Source organism: Puntigrus tetrazona, chromosome 18 (genome assembly GCF_018831695.1).
Source record: "Puntigrus tetrazona isolate hp1 chromosome 18, ASM1883169v1, whole genome shotgun sequence".
Classification (NCBI taxonomy): Eukaryota; Metazoa; Chordata; class Actinopteri; order Cypriniformes; family Cyprinidae; genus Puntigrus; species Puntigrus tetrazona.
The window spans coordinates 6,514,094-6,529,900 of NC_056716.1; the positions used below are offsets into that span (position 1 = coordinate 6,514,094).

A 15,807-nucleotide genomic window follows, 5' to 3' on the forward strand; every position below is an offset into this window, starting at 1 on the left:
TCTTTGGAATTATCTTCCACCTTCCCCAGCATCTTCAGATCTACATTCTCTTCATTAGTGAAAGTCAAGATATACTTGCACAATTCATAGCAAATTTACAAAAACTCTAATAGAAATGTGTAGAAAAATATGCATGAGTGTCACATCTCTGGACTTTATTATTGTTTTTTGTCTCGAGCCACATGCTATCTGTGCCCTGCCTTCCCTTTGTGTTCAATTGTTTAATTGTCTTCAGCCGTGTCTCGTTAATTTTCTTTGTGTATTTAAGCCCTGTGTTTTGTGTGCACGTTGTCGGATCATCAAAGTTACTCAAAGTTACAACATTACTCTATGTTTTGTTCCCGAGCTTTTTTCGTGGTTTTTGTTCTACCTGCCTTTTGTAGGAGGATCGCTCTCTCGAGGGATACACTAAGGACTTCCTCGCCCTCGCGAATGACTCGCGCTTCCCGGACAGCTTCCTGTGCTCGATCCACTTCCGAGGACTAAACACCACCACACAAGCGAGGCTGTCCGAGAATGGCCCTTGAGAGAGCGTCGCCGCATACATCGAGTGGGTGCTGATGTCCCGGTCCCTCGAGTTCCAGTGCCCGCGGCCCAAGCGCTCCCCCCGAGTTCCAGTGTCTGCGCCCCGAGCGCTACCCTGAGTTCCAGTGCCCACGCCCCGAGCGCTCCCCCGAGTTCCAGTGCCCGCGCCCGTCGCTCCTCCAGTGCCGCGCCCGTCGCAGTGCCGCCTCACGTTTTCCCACCCTCCCACCCTTGCCACACAACATTGATGGATGCCAGCAGCCCCTGCTCTCATCCTCAGCTCTCTATCAGTAGCTCACCACGGGTCTGCCGGTCCCCATCGCCGTCGAGGGTGGAGGATCCCTCGCCTCACCATCCCGCCTCCGAGTCCCGGACTCCTCCTCGGCTCATAGACCCGTCGGCTCCCCCTGGGCTCCTAGCTCCCTCCTCTCCACCTTGGTCTGTCGTCGACCATCCGTTGCCTCGGGATTCCTCTCCTCCGGCTTCACCTCGTCCCTCCCTCCCTCCGGCTCCAACTCAGTTTTGTGTTTTGTTTTTTGTGTTTTTTTTATGTTACTTTAGGTGCGAGGACACACCTTCCGGGAGGGGGGCATTCTGTCACATCTTTGGACTTTATTATTGTTTTTTGTCTCGAGCCACGTGCTATCTGTGCCCTGCCTTCCCTTTGTGTTCAATTGTTTAATTGTCTTCAGCCGTCAGCCGTGTCTCGTTAATTTCCTTTGTGTATTTAAGCCCTGTGTTTTGTGTGCACGTTGTCGGATCATCAAAGTTACAATGTTACTCTATGTTTTGTTCCCGAGCTCTTTTCGTGGTTTTTGTTCTACCTGCCTTTTGTATATTTATTTTTGCCACATTTGGATTAAATCTATTTAAGTTTATTTCGAGTCTCGAGCCCTTCTCTCTCCCGAGAAACCACGGAAACGTGACAATGAGAGTCAGTGACAACTAGGTCAACCATTTTTGTTCAGATGTTTTTAGGGGTAAGATAACTGCACATAAAACTATATAATGCATTTTGAGCAACATGGCATTAGCAACTGTCAATTAGTAGCAACTGATAATATAGGAAACCACAGACAAATGTATATAATCAGTTGCATGCGCCAAGGAATTTGCAACTTTTTCAAACTGCTTTTATAATGTACACAAGTGACTTGATGATGTGGAGGTTAAACAAGCAGTTTTGAATTTAATTTGTGCATGCTGAAGCATGCTAATCTGGAGGCCACATGAAGTTTGGAGGTCTGTAGCGATTGACTCTTCAGAAAGTCGGTGACCTCTTTGCATTATGCCCCTCAGCATCTGCTTTCTGTGCTCCATCAGTTTACTTGGCCTACCACTTTGTGGCTGATTTGCTGAGCGAGGAAATTTCACATCTGGATTTGCACAGGTGGAATCCTATCACATTTCCACGCTGGAATCCACCCAGCCCTGCTTGCCTAGGTGCTTGATTTTATACACATGGCTATGAAAGTGATTGAAACACCTAATTCCAACTATTTGAATGGGTGAGCGAGTACTTTTAGTGTATGTTAATTTCAATGCACACATTATCCTACCAGTCACAAACACTTTTTTATTCTTGTATTTTATTCTTGTATAACACTTTACTAGATAGTTAAGACTCTTAAGAATGTCAGTGTCCTCATAAAATCTTCAGAAACTCTCAAAGCTCCAAAATGGCTTCATTGTTTGCCTTATTGTTTTTATTCTACTGTTCAAGATATAGAATCAATAAACCAATTTCCCTATTGTCTATGACTTTTATTACAGATTCAAATAACTGCAAGCAGTATCCAGGGGAAGCAGTATACAAGGAGTATCCATTGTTCTAACACTAGAAGTAAATGTATGTTAAAAGCTGTAAAGTTTCTGTGATTCACAGAATTATATCTGATTGCTTAAAATAGAGTTATCTGTGTTGCTGGCCATCCTAATTTACAAGCAGGAAGGACACCCCAATTGTAAAAGCTAACTATTCAGAGTTGAGTTCTCTGCTTCTCTTCCCATTTGCTCTGTTTTCTCTGTTCACTTATTTCATTGGTCAACACATTCAGTTGTCCTTCATGTTGTGTTTCTTTTTCATTTCTCCATAAATATTATCATGTTATAAGATAAGATAATTTTCGAGTGCAGTTTTCTGGCTTACACACTGCCTGTTAACCCTTCATTGAAGTCAAATTCGTCAAATTCAGTATGCTCATATTCTGTGCTGTACAAATTTATACATTCTTATAATAGTTCCCTTGAAAAAAATATAAGTAACTGGAGAGGCTTGCCATTTTAGCCTCAAGTTTTGGTTTATTTATATTAATACTAATATTTGCCATAATAATAATATTTGTAATTAATTAATGAATTATTAATAGTTGCTCCTAAATAATATCAGGTTTAAGGCATGTTTAACAGCATATTGTATATTTTATATTTTATAATAATTCATGATATAGAATATACATAAACAGAGAAAGGTAGCTCATTATATATTAATTAATCATTAGTAAAACATTATATAATGCTTGTTAATGATTTATCCATGAAAGATTCTGAATGCCATAGCATGTAGACTGCTATATTACAATATAATTAAAGTGATTTTTTAAGTCAGCAGTCATTTTACATAATAAATTACCTGACACAAATGTAGATTTTATTTTCCTTGTACAAGTCATCCATTTATCATTTCAGCAATTAATTTTCTTCAAAGAAGAAGAAGAAATATTGCAGTGCAGCGAGAAGCAAAGACAAAACAAACAAACAAAAAAAATCTTCTTTACACATTGTACAACGTTTCAAAGCAGCTGTCCTTGCATAGTAACTAGATGTGTACTTGCTTAATAACTAGATGTGTATATAGTATGTAATTGTAGTGTATACATTGGTATATAGTATCTACAGCTTTAATGTTTGTGTAACTGCACACATATAACAGACCCACCGAAGATAATATGTAAGTACAAATATTTAACAGGACATTGGTGACCACACATTTTGGTAATGAAAGTACAAATATATAACATGACTAACATGACTTTTTACACTTTATATTAAGTAGACAATTTCTATGAATTTACCATGTAGTTACTCTGATGTTACACAGCAGCGGACAGTAAATTAAGCTTTACATAAAAATTGTGGTTGATGTACCGTATATTTCACTTTATATTAAGTGTAACTTATACAAGTACTTAATGAAGAGAAAAAAGTTACAAATTACAAAATTAGAAATTTATTACAGCTGTAGATACTATTTACCAATGTGTACTGTGGTTACAAACTACATACACATCTATTTACTATGTAAGTACACAGGTATTAGGGACACAATATAAACTGGGACTTTATATAATATCTTTTCTGTATGCATTTTGAATTCCTAATAGGGCTTGGATTGATATTTCCCCATCATATGTTGCTTAGTATTTTGCTCAGGATTACACAGAATGATATAACATTTTGGCGCAAATATGCAGAATAGTAAACCAAAGCTTGAGGCTAAAATGGCAAAAATCTCAACAGCTACAGTAAGTTTTCCAGGAGAACTGATATAAGATGGAATAAATGTAATCCATACAGCACAGAATATTAGCATACTGAATGTAATGAATTTAGCTTCATTGAAATTATCAGGCAGTGTGCGAGCCAGAAAAGCCAGAATAAAGCACAAAACAGCCAATAGGCCAATATAACCCAGCACAGCACAGAAACCTATAGTAGAACCCAGACTGCACTCAAGAATGATCTTTTCTTTATAATAATTAATATTTTTGTGAGGTAAAGGAGGAGATAATGTTAACCAAAGCACACAGATAAGAACCTGTATAAGTGTAAAGGCTAGAACACTGAATCGTTGTTGCGCAGGCCCAAACCATTTCATGACATTACTTCCTGGAAGTGTAGCCTTGAAGGCCATTAACACAACTATTGTTTTACCCAAAACACAAGAGATACAGAGAACAAAAGTGATCCCAAATGCTGTGTGACGCAACATACAGGACCACTCAGTGGGCCGACCAATGAAAGTAAGAGAACAGAGAAAACACAGAGTCAATGAGAAGAGCAGCAGGAAGCTGAGCTCAGAGTTGTTGGCTTTTACTATAGGGGTGTCTTTCTTACTGTAAAACAGAATGGCCACCAGCAAAGTTAATCCTGCTCCAAACAACGAGAAAAAGACTAGCACTATTCCCATAACTTCTGTGAATGACAGAAACTCTGTAGCCTTAATAACACAATTATTTTTCTCAGCATTAGACCAGTATTCACCTGAACACTGCTTGCAGTTAATTGAATCTGAAAAAGAAGTAATATTCACTATAGTTAGATACAAAAGGGAAATTATTTAATTTAAAGAGTCTCTTAATAAGAACCTGCATGCTTAAAAGCAAAAGGAAAATGCAGAAAAAACAACTAACCATTTTTCTTTGGTACTTTGAGATGGTCTGAGGTTTACCTGTCTCATTACTGATTTCTCCTTCTGCACATGAAATACAGTCATAACAGCAGACAGGTCTTCCTTTCTGTACTGCTTTCCTAGTTCCTGGAGGACAGCTCTCACTGCACACAGAGTTTGGCTTCTACATGGACACAATACATCATACAGTCATTTGTAGTGATTTGTTGACAAGAACATTTCGAAGACACATTTCCCGAAGACACATTTCTCAAAACTTTTGACACATTTCACCTGTTTGTATACAGGCTACAATGTTTGTTTGTTTTTTTACTAAGATCTACACAAAAATGGCATAATTTTGTGCAAGTTCCACCATGTTCTCATTTAGAAAATACAGTAGTATGTAAGAGTGCTATGGCATATGACTTGTGTGCTTCAGTGCACTCTGAACAACCAAAAGACACACAAGAGTAGTGGTTTACATTTTCACATCCATGTGTAGTTTGTGGCTAATTGTTGTATGTTTGTGTGTAGAGTAACTATGCAAAAACATTTTTTTTAGAAAAGTAAAGTTTTTTTTTAAAGAAATGTGCTTTGAAAACTTTTGACGTGTGCAAATTTCTGAGAAGAGCAATAGCTTCAAAAACTGACCAAGCATTTTGAAAAAAAAAAAAAAAAAAAAAAAACATTCATTTTATCTTTAGATTTTTACCTTGTGGTAAAAGCTGAACTATGTGTTTATTGCTATTTACCTCTAACTGTTCTCCAGCCCAAATAATCTTGTCAGTCTTTATCATAAAGCGCTGGTCAGGAGGCAGTGAGGCATCATAGTAACCTACTGGTGTAAATTGGATTGATCCATTTGCATCCTGCTGCCAGTTTATAACTTCATATTGGGCTACAACTGCACCAGTGCTGTCAAACCACAAATAATCCCCCATCTTTGTAGTGAAATGTACATTTTTAAGAGCCTCAACCACCTGTCAAAAAAACAATTTTGATAATATGAATAATGAAGTACAGTAATCACAAACACATCTCAAGTAAGCAAACATTTGTCTAACGTAGCAAACACCTTTGCCATAATATTCTAGCCTGAAAGTAATTGGCAGCGAGATTAATTTCATGTTTAATTCACATTAAACATAAAAGATTGAATCCAAACTTAATGTGCCATTTTGATTGGTTGTATAAAGATATAAATACTTTTGAAAGTTTGTGTGTTACATAGAGAATTGCCTCCACCCCTGAAAAAAAAAAGTCTCTCAATACTTTACCTTATGTGGGGGAATGGTCACACCCTCCACACAACTACTTCTTCCTTCACAGTTAAGCATAATGTGTAGTGAATGAGCCACAGCATAAACTGCTTTGTAGACGTTGCTTGAATAGCTTTGCTCCAACACATCTTCTTTGTAATTTTTCAATGCAAGTAGATCCTGAAATTGACTGCAATTTAATGCAAATTTAGAATTCCCTTCCTTTTGTGAGCATGGAAAGGCTGTGTCCCAGAATTCTTTAACAATGTATTCTGCAAACCCTTCAATGTTGATTTTTCTTACTGCAAACCCTAGTGACCCTCCCAGCACACGGAAGCTGTTTGGAGTTATCAAGCTCTTTGCAGTTATCCATGCCTCCACACCTATCACTTGGAGGTCTGTAATATTCTCATTATTTAGCACATCAAGCAGCTTTCCCATCTCAAAATGGGAAAGAAACACAACAATTACTTTTGCAGTGCCTCTTTTTATTGTGTCTACAACTTTTTTTAACTTTTCAGACTCTGTTCGGTAGAATTTCACAGAGTACTCCACACAAATCCCCTCTTCCTGGGCTGCTTTCAAAAATATGGCCATTCCATTGTTTCCATAGTCATTGTCACTGTTCACAGCTCCAACCCAAGACCAGCCAAAGTGCTTGACTATTTGTGCAAGTGCTCTGCTTTGATGGTAATCACTAGCAATTGTCCTGAAAAATGATGGGTAATATTTCCTATTACTGAGACATTCACATGTGGCAGAGGGACTTATCTGTAAAAAAAGAACATAATCAATGTATATATATATATATATATATATATATATATATATATATATATATATATATATATATATATATATATATATATATATACAATGGTTAAGTCAAATCTTTAATGTTATTGCTCCTTACCACTGGAATTTTAAAAGGTCCTGTATTTCTGGCCAGAATCACTGTGGTTGAAGATTCTGTTTCTCCTATAATAGAATGCACTGGAGACTGTCCATTACATCTGTCCTCTGCTGATATATCATGACCATTCATCAATGCCATGGTGGCACTCATAGAAGACAGTCTTGATCCACAAGTATCATAGATTCTGTAGCCAACAGATACATTTGGGAGCAAACTGTCACTTCTGTTAATCTCCTCAATGGCAAAGATCATGATTTGAGCAAGACGAAAATCTCTTACATTTACACTGCAGAAACATATATTCATTTCAGTGTAATCAATGTTTCTATGTATTTTTATAAACATTCACATGTTTTAAAATGTTTAATTGTATTTATATATTTTACAATAAATTTTAGACAGTTTTTTACCAAATGCATGTAATATAACAAACCTAGAACAAAACAAACGTTGAGGTTTTTTTATAAACTCAAATGATGGTAATGTTTCTTCACTGTGGATTGAAAGCACTGCTCCTATAGTTATGTCTCCATCCTTAGATAACAGCGGGTACTTAGGGTCTCCCATAAGGTGGCAAACAGTGTTTTCCGCCTTTGTATGAAGATGATGGAAAAGTAAAAATGTGTAAAGAAAAACAAGCATCCTAATGATTGAGTTCAACTCTGACTACCAAATGCATCTTTGACTTATTTGCACTTTTATAAATGTGATTAATGTGGATGAATGATTGTGAAAATAGCCAATGAACTCACAAGGCAGATCATGAGTCAGGTCAATCAGATCTTGAATAGAGTCACATAAAAAAAATGGTTTCGCATTTTATAATTTAAGGTAGTAATATAAATTAGTCTATTCACTTTATATTCTCATACACATTCTATTTACATACTTTTTCAGTTTGCTGAAATTTATAATGGAAAATATATATTTGCCATTGGCAACTACAGGTGCTTTTACTCCGCATAGTTCTAGGCTACCTGGTCTCATGGCATAAACTTACCTTGGCACACTTTTTAGCTAGACACAAGATGCATACCAATAACAATAAGTAAATATTACTGCAGTTTCCAAAATAATTGAACACTAGAGGCAATAAAACTCTGTCATTTTTTTCCACAAATTTACAGTGTAGATTAAAGCATAATTTTTACACAATTACTTGACGAATATCATGTTATTACTTTAAACCAATTTTAATAGGCTAGGATATTCGAAAATGTCTCGGTTACGTATGTAACCCTCGTTCCCTGAAGAAGGGAACTGAGACGTCACGTCGGATGACCGGCGAATTGGGATCTCAATTCGTCAGTCATCCGACGTGACTCGGAGTGACCGACTGAAAGGGAACTGATGCTTTTGAACATTAGCATCACACATATCCAAAAGCAGGTTTGTTCGGTAGCTCATGGAGTACGGAGACGTACTTGAGAGGCGAGGAGCTCAGGTTAGAATCCCGTGATACTAAGATTTGACAGAACAGTTCAAATCTGTTTAAAAGGAAGGCATAGTTGCACAAAAAAAAAATGCTTTCTTATATCAGGTTTGCATTTGTTAACACTTTTTGAGTAGGCTTAGGGTTGGATTTGCTGTAGGGTATATATCTAACATATATAGACAGAGCCTTAATTTTTAGCAATACTCCATGGATATTTTAATTCTGAACCTAATTCTGAATATTTTAATACATACCTAGTGTTAGAGGATTCATGGCTAAATCTTCATTGATTGCACATTTCACCAGAAAGAAAGAGCAGAGTGTGGAGGTTTAATTAGCAGAGTAATAGTATAGTTTTGCTTAAAATATGTCAATGCAAACAAATTTATGGGTTCAAAAGATGACAAATTGTTGGCGCATGTCTCGCTGGTGCATCTGTGACCCAGACAGCAAGTCTTTGTGACGTTTCAAGACCCGGATTGTAACCAAAAAACATAAAACCACAGCTGCCCAACTCACTGCAGAATTAAATGTGCATCTCAACTCTCCTGTTTCCACCAAAACTCTGTGTTGGGAGCTCGACAGGGTCAATACGCATGGAGTTATGGTGTGGAGAAGCCAAAAGAAGAGTACCCCCCAGACTGTTGCATGCCCTGAGTGTAGCATGGGGGTGGATCTGTGATGGTTTGGGCTGCAATATCATGGCATTCCCTAGGCCCAATAATTGTGCTAGATGGTTGAGTCACTGTCAAGGACTACCGAACCATTCTGGGGGACCATGTGCACCCAATGGTTTAAAGATTGTATCCTGAAGGTTGTGCCATGTATCAGAATGATAATGCACCAATACATACAGCAAGACTGGTCACAGAGTGGTTTGATGAACATGAAAGTGAAGTTGAACATTTCCCATGACCTGTACAGTCACCAGATCTAAATATTAGAGCCACTTTGGGGTGTTTTGGAGGAGTGAGTGTGGAAACGTTTTCCTCCATCAGCATCACGTAGTGACCTGGCCACTATTCTGCAAGAAGGATGGCTCAAAATCCCTCTGGCCACTGTGCAGGACTTGTATCTGTTGTTCCCAAGATGAACTGATGCTACATTGAACAGTAACTTGAACATCTCTTTGCCAGCATTTATAGACTAATAACACATTTTTATAAAACATTACACAAGCATCCTGGCGTTTTAATACATTTGTAAAACAACAAAATGACACATATTTGAAAATGTATTATGTATGAATTATAGTTTGGAAAAAAGTCTAATTAGTAAAATATGTATGTCACAATAACAGATGCATGTAATCTTAGGCTGCTCATCAGAATGATATCCTCCACTGGATCAAACTGTGTGATGGTGTTCTTCTTCTGAGATAAATTCTGGTTTATTCCTCTCAGTGTGTCTTCCAGAAACAAACATACAGAGATGATCCCCTTATATTGTTTATGGAGATGATGTGGATTTTTTAGTGTCATATGGATATTTAGAATTTGAAAAGCACAATTGTCATTTCAAGCTTTCTGTTCTCTTATAGAAATGTCTTTGAGGCAAATATTTGCTGAGATTTTGGCTGTTGTTGTTTTTTTTCTTTATATGACAGCGATAAAGACAGCTGTGATCACACCCTGTATATTTCTTTATTTCTATTTATCCTCCTGAACTTGCGTCCCTATTTTTTTTATTACTATTATTATTTTATATTATTTATATATCTTTTTTTTAAGAAAGAGGCAATGAAAGAAATAGGACAATCCAGCAAGAATAAACATCCTAGCCTTTTTCACATAACTCATGTGTTTCAAAGCTTTATATCCTGATGCACACACACACACACACACACGCACACACTAAGTCATTTACACTACCTGACACAGCTGCGTTTAAAATTGAACTGGAAGAAGTTAAGTGCTGGGCGACTGAGTCTGGTTTCTCCCAAGTTTTTTTTTTTCTCCATTCTGTATGCATGGGGTTTTGTTTCCTTGCCGCTGTCGCCTCTGGCTTGCTTTGTTGGGGACACTTAACTTCTAGTGATTATCGTCGAATTGACTACAGAGACCGTCTCTGCATATAATATCAAATTGGTCACTCTCGTCATTATACATCCCTGTCATTGTACTCTTCTACATTATACTGTACAGTGCTTTGATGCAACCTGTGTTGTTAAAAGCGCTATATAAATAAAAATGATTGATTGATTGGTTGATTGATGTTGAATATATAGCATTTATTAGTTTCAATTAGTTGCATGTAATTTGCATTACAATTGAGAACTAAAGATTGTTTTGGTCAGGCTTCATGTTTCTAGTACCTTTGTTAATATATATATATATATATATATATATATATATATATATATATATATATATATATACATATATATATATATATATATATATATATATATATATATATATATATATTCTTAATTGGGCTTGGATTAAAATGACCTCATAATATGTTGTTTTTTATTCTTTTCAGGCTTACACAGAATGATATAACATTTAGGTCCAAATATGCAGAATAATAAACCAAAGCTTGAAGCTAAAATGGCAAAAATTTCCACAGCTACAGTAAATTTTCCAGGTGAACTGATATAAGCTGGAATAAATGTGACCCATACAGCACAGAATATAAGCATACTGAACGTAATGAATTTAGCTTCATTGAAGTTATCAGGCAGTGTGCGAGCTAAAAAAGCCAGAATAAAGCACAAGGTAGCCAACAGGCCAATGTAACCTAAAACAACCCAGAAACCTATAATAGAATTCAGACTGCACTCAAGAATGATCTTTTCCTTATAATACTTAATATTTTTGTGGGGTAAAGGAGGAGCTAATGTTAGCCAAAGCACACAAATAAGAACTTGTATAAGTGTAAATGCAAGAACACTGAGCCTCTGTTGATAAGGCCCAAACCATTTCATGACATTATTTCCTGGAAGAGTAGCCTTGAAGGCCATTAACACAACTATTGTTTTACCCAGAACACAGGAGATACAGAGAACAAAAGTGATCCCAAATGCTGTATGACGCAACATACAGGACCACTCAGTGGGTCGACCAATGAAAGTAAGAGAACAGAGAAAACACAGAGTCAGTGAGAAGAGCAACAGGAAGCTCAGCTCTGAGTTGTTGGCTTTTACTATAGGGGTGTTTTTTCTGCTATAAAACAAAATGGCCACCAGCCCAGTTAATCCTGCTCCAAACAGTGAGAAAAATACTAGCACCAGTCCCATAACTTCTGTAAATGAAAGAAACTCTACAGCCTTAAGAATGCAATTATTTTTCTCAGCGTTAGACCAATATTCAATTGGACACTGCTTGCAGTTAATTGAATCTGAAAAGAAAGTGATGTTTGCTATAATTAGAAACAAAAGGAAAATTATTTATTTCAAAAAGTCGCTTTATAAGATACTGCATTCTTAAAAATAAAAGGAAAATGCAAAAAAAACAACTAACCAGTTTTTTTTGGTACTTTGAAAATGACTGTAGATTACCTGTCTCATTACTGATTTCTCCTTCTGCACATGGAATACAGTCATAACAGCAGACAGGTCTTCCTTTCTGTGTAGCCTTCCTAGTTCCTGGAGGACAGCTCTCACTGCACACAGAACTTGGCTTCTACATGGACACAATACATCATACATTTATTTGTACTGGAATTTGTGTAGCTAATATTGTTTGGGAATCAAACAGACATTTGAAGTTTTCCCTTATTTTATTTGTATTTTTTTATTATTAGGAATTTAATTATATATATATATATATATATATATATATATATATATATATATATATATATATATATATATATATATATATATATATATACAAATTGAAAATAGCAATATTTGTTTTTACAGACCTAGGTCACCAGACTATTTGCCTAAAAAGTTCCTGCGACAAATTGTTCCAGTTAATGTCGATGGAAAAGTGGCTCAAGCATAAATAGCAATTAGATGCTATTTACACTAAGTGCAAATGCTATTTATACTACGTATTACAAATAGTGGCAATTATCTGTACGTCAGTAATGTAGTAATTTCTTGAAAAAAAAATATTTTCTGATGTGATTTAAAATTAGAAAATTGAGAAAAACAATTGGTGGGCAGAGTTAGTGTAAATAGCCTCTGCCAACAAGGTGGGCTATTTGAACTTAAACACTTTAAAAATGTAACTCTGTTCACTGGCATTTACCTCCAGCTGTCCCCCAGCCCAAATAATATTTTCAGTGTTGAGTACAAAGCGCTGGTCAGGAGGTAGAGAAGCATCATAGTATCCCACTGGTTTAAACTGTATTGATCCATCTAAGTCCTGCTGCCAGTTCACAACTTCATATTGGGCTATAACTGCACCAGTGCTATCAAACCACACACGATCTCCTGTCTTTATAGTAAAATCTACCTTTTTAAGAGCCTCAACCACCTGGAAAAACAAAAAAAATTGGCATGTATTAAGTGTTCAAATGCATGTGATAAACCCTTTTTTGCTCATTAACCTCTTGTTGCATGGTTTTCTTTCTTTCTTAATTCCTTACCTTATATGGTGGTACTATCAAACTGTTCTCACAACCCCATTGTTCTTTACAGTTGAGTAGACTGTGTAGTGAATGAGCCACAGCATAAACTGCTTTGTAGACGTTGCTTGAATATCTTTGTTCAGAGATATCTTCATTGAAATTTTTCACTTCAAGCAAGTCTTGTAATCCATTGCAATTTAATCCATGTTCAGAAGAATTCCTTTCAATTTGTGAGCATGGAAAGGCTGTATTCCAGAACTCATTAATAATGTATTCTGCAAACCCTTCAATATAGATTTTTCTAACTGCAAACCCTAGTGATCCTCGCAGAACATGAAAATTGTTTTGAGACATCAAACTTTTTGCAGTTATCCAAGCCTCCACTCCTATCATTTGTATGTCTTTAATGTTCTCAATATTTAGTACATCAAGAAGATTGCCCATCTCAACATGGGAAAGAAACACAACAATTACTTTTGCAGTGCCTTTTTTTATTATGTCTACAACTTTTTGAAGTTTTTCCATCTCTGTCCTGTAAAATTTCACAGAGTACTCCACACAAATCCCCTCCTCCTGGGCTGCTTTCAAAAATATGGCCATTCCATTGTTTCCATAGTCATTGTCACTGTTCACAGCTCCAACCCAAGACCAGCCAAAGTGCTTGACTATTTGTGCAAGTGCTCTGCTTTGATGGTAATCACTAGCAATTGTCCTGAAAAATGTTGGGTATTGTTTCCTATTAAGACATTCACATGTGGCTGATGGACTTATCTAAAAATTAAAGAACAGTTTATGTCATTAGTATGGCTATTTTGTTAAGCTTTAACCGTTTAATGATCCTTACCACTGGAATTTTAAAAGGTCCTGTAGTTCTGGACAGAATCACTGTGGCAGAAGACTCTGTTTCTCCTATGATAGCATGTATAGGAGACTGTTGATTGCACATTTCATATGCTGCAATATCATGACCATTCATTAAGGCCATAGTTGCACTCATAGAAGAGAGTCTTGATCCACAAGTATCATAGATTTTGTAGCCAATAGAAACATTCGGTAGCAAACTGTTACTTCTGTTAATCTCCTCAATGGCAAAGATCATGATTTGAGCCATCCGAAAATCTCTCAGATTTACACTGTGGAAACATGTAACCACTTAAGTGTGAGCAATAACAACAATAATAATAATAATAATAATAATAATAATAATAATAATAATAATAATAATAATAATAATATTATTATTATTATTATTATTATTATTATTATTATCACCATCATCATCAAATGAACTATCTACCTAATGCAACAAACCTGGAACAAAACAGATGTTGAGGTTTTTGTCTAAACTCAAATGATGGTAATGTTTCTTTACTGTGAATTGCAAAAAGTGTTCCAATAGTAAAGTCTCCATCCTTAGACAGCAGAGGATATTTAGAGTCTCCAGTCATACGACAAACTGTATTATCCACCCTTGTATGAAAGCAATGCAAAAATAGGAGTATGTAGAAAAAGATTAACATCCCTGTTATTAGCTTCAGATGCATCTTCCAAATGGTAATTCTTTGATACATGATTTGTACCTCTGCACACATTAATATGCATCGGTGAGAGCCAATGAACACAGATGTTTTTGTTGTTGTTGTTGTTTTTGTCTTTCAAATTGTAGAACCTTTTTTCTATTTTCAACCTTGTAATGGACAAAATGAAATTGGTGGCCTCTAATAGAGAAATAATTGTGTTTGTGGGATTTTTGTTTTGTTTTGTTTTTACATATTTGTCATTTTAGTCAAGGATATAATGCAATATTGGCCTCTTTGGGTATCAGAATTTTAGTAATTTTTACTCAATGTTTGAACAAATGTAGAAATCCTCTAAATATTTCCTGAGTAAAATACTTCTGTAACCCTATTAATTGTAGGTCTATATATATGTACACACAAATAATCACACAAACACAATAATGATAAAAGTGATTGAGACACAATAAGACACATTTAACATGAAAAATATGTTCTGATTATGTTATTCAAATATATTCAATATATCATTATCATATTATCATATTATACCTGATAAACTGAATGAAAGCTTTAAAATATTCTTCATGGCAAAAACAACAGAATGCTATGCCAAGTATTTTGGATCCAATGCAACAAACAAGTGCAAGTAGCAGTTTTTATTGCGTAAGCACTATTGCTTAGTTTGCCCTTGTTCAATCTTCTGTATTCTCACTACTATTAAGTGTGCTCTGCCCCCATCCTATGCTTCTGAAGAATCAGGCATCCCTGGCGGGCTCACTCCAGCCGGCCCCCAAGGCATTGGGATGGTTACGTGTTGAGTCTCATTTGTCTGACACTGTAGCCTGTCAGCATTTGTACCTCAGCTACATGACATGGTTAAGATTGTGATGTTTTTATTGACTTCAGTCAATGTCATAACGCCTTAGTGACTGACTGAAAGGGAACAGTTACTTGTGTAACGCTAGTTACCTGAAGGAGAGAACAGAGACGTTACGTCCCTCTTGCCACTAACCTGATCCACGCTAGGTGTCGAATAAGCTCTCGGCTCCTTAGCATAAACCGGAATAGTCATTGCACGCTACCATCTTATCTACCCGTATGTAAGGGAGGGGCTTGTCCTAAGAATACCACAAGCCAATCCTTATTGGTCTTTTCTCTTAAGATCAGAGGCGATTGGGCTTACGAGCAGGATCCCATGATGTCAGTCAATAACTAAACATCTCCGTTCCCTCCTT

At 36.3% G+C, this 15,807-nt stretch overlaps 2 protein-coding genes across 2 annotated transcripts; both read right to left on the reverse strand.

The window, feature by feature from the left end:
• Positions 1 to 3,901: 3,901 nt before the first annotated feature.
• Positions 3,902 to 7,826, reverse strand: LOC122322936 (extracellular calcium-sensing receptor-like). The gene is made up of 6 exons (XM_043216544.1): positions 7,527 to 7,826; positions 7,091 to 7,379; positions 6,196 to 6,948; positions 5,671 to 5,898; positions 4,976 to 5,099; positions 3,902 to 4,815 (listed from the first exon to the last, which is right to left on the reverse strand). The coding sequence occupies exons 1-6, from the start codon at positions 7,733 to 7,735 to the stop codon at positions 3,902 to 3,904; spliced, it is 2,517 nt and encodes an 838-aa protein (XP_043072479.1). The 5' UTR covers positions 7,736 to 7,826.
• A 3,145-nt stretch (positions 7,827 to 10,971) lies between these two features.
• On the reverse strand, positions 10,972 to 14,572 carry LOC122322985 (extracellular calcium-sensing receptor-like). Its single transcript, XM_043216600.1, has 6 exons — positions 14,364 to 14,572; positions 13,897 to 14,185; positions 13,071 to 13,823; positions 12,731 to 12,958; positions 12,031 to 12,154; positions 10,972 to 11,870 (listed from the first exon to the last, which is right to left on the reverse strand). The coding sequence occupies exons 1-6, from the start codon at positions 14,570 to 14,572 to the stop codon at positions 10,972 to 10,974; spliced, it is 2,502 nt and encodes an 833-aa protein (XP_043072535.1).
• Positions 14,573 to 15,807: the final 1,235 nt, after the last annotated feature.

Excerpts from the sequence above, each read along its gene's own strand:
- LOC122322936 (XM_043216544.1), bottom strand. The coding sequence starts at position 7,735 with ATGCTTGTTTTTCTTTACACATTTTTACTTTTCCATCATCTTCATACA. Across the intron at positions 6,949-7,090 it reads GACCTTTTAAAATTCCAGTG|ATAAGTCCCTCTGCCACATG; the intron begins GTAAGGAGCAAT and ends CTTTTTTTACAG. Across the intron at positions 5,100-5,670 it reads GGGCTGGAGAACAGTTAGAG|AAGCCAAACTCTGTGTGCAG; the intron begins GTAAATAGCAAT and ends GTGTCCATGTAG.
- LOC122322985 (XM_043216600.1), bottom strand. The coding sequence starts at position 14,572 with ATGTTAATCTTTTTCTACATACTCCTATTTTTGCATTGCTTTCATACA. Across the intron at positions 13,824-13,896 it reads GACCTTTTAAAATTCCAGTG|ATAAGTCCATCAGCCACATG; the intron begins GTAAGGATCATT and ends TTTAATTTTTAG. Across the intron at positions 12,155-12,730 it reads GGGCTGGGGGACAGCTGGAG|AAGCCAAGTTCTGTGTGCAG; the intron begins GTAAATGCCAGT and ends GTGTCCATGTAG.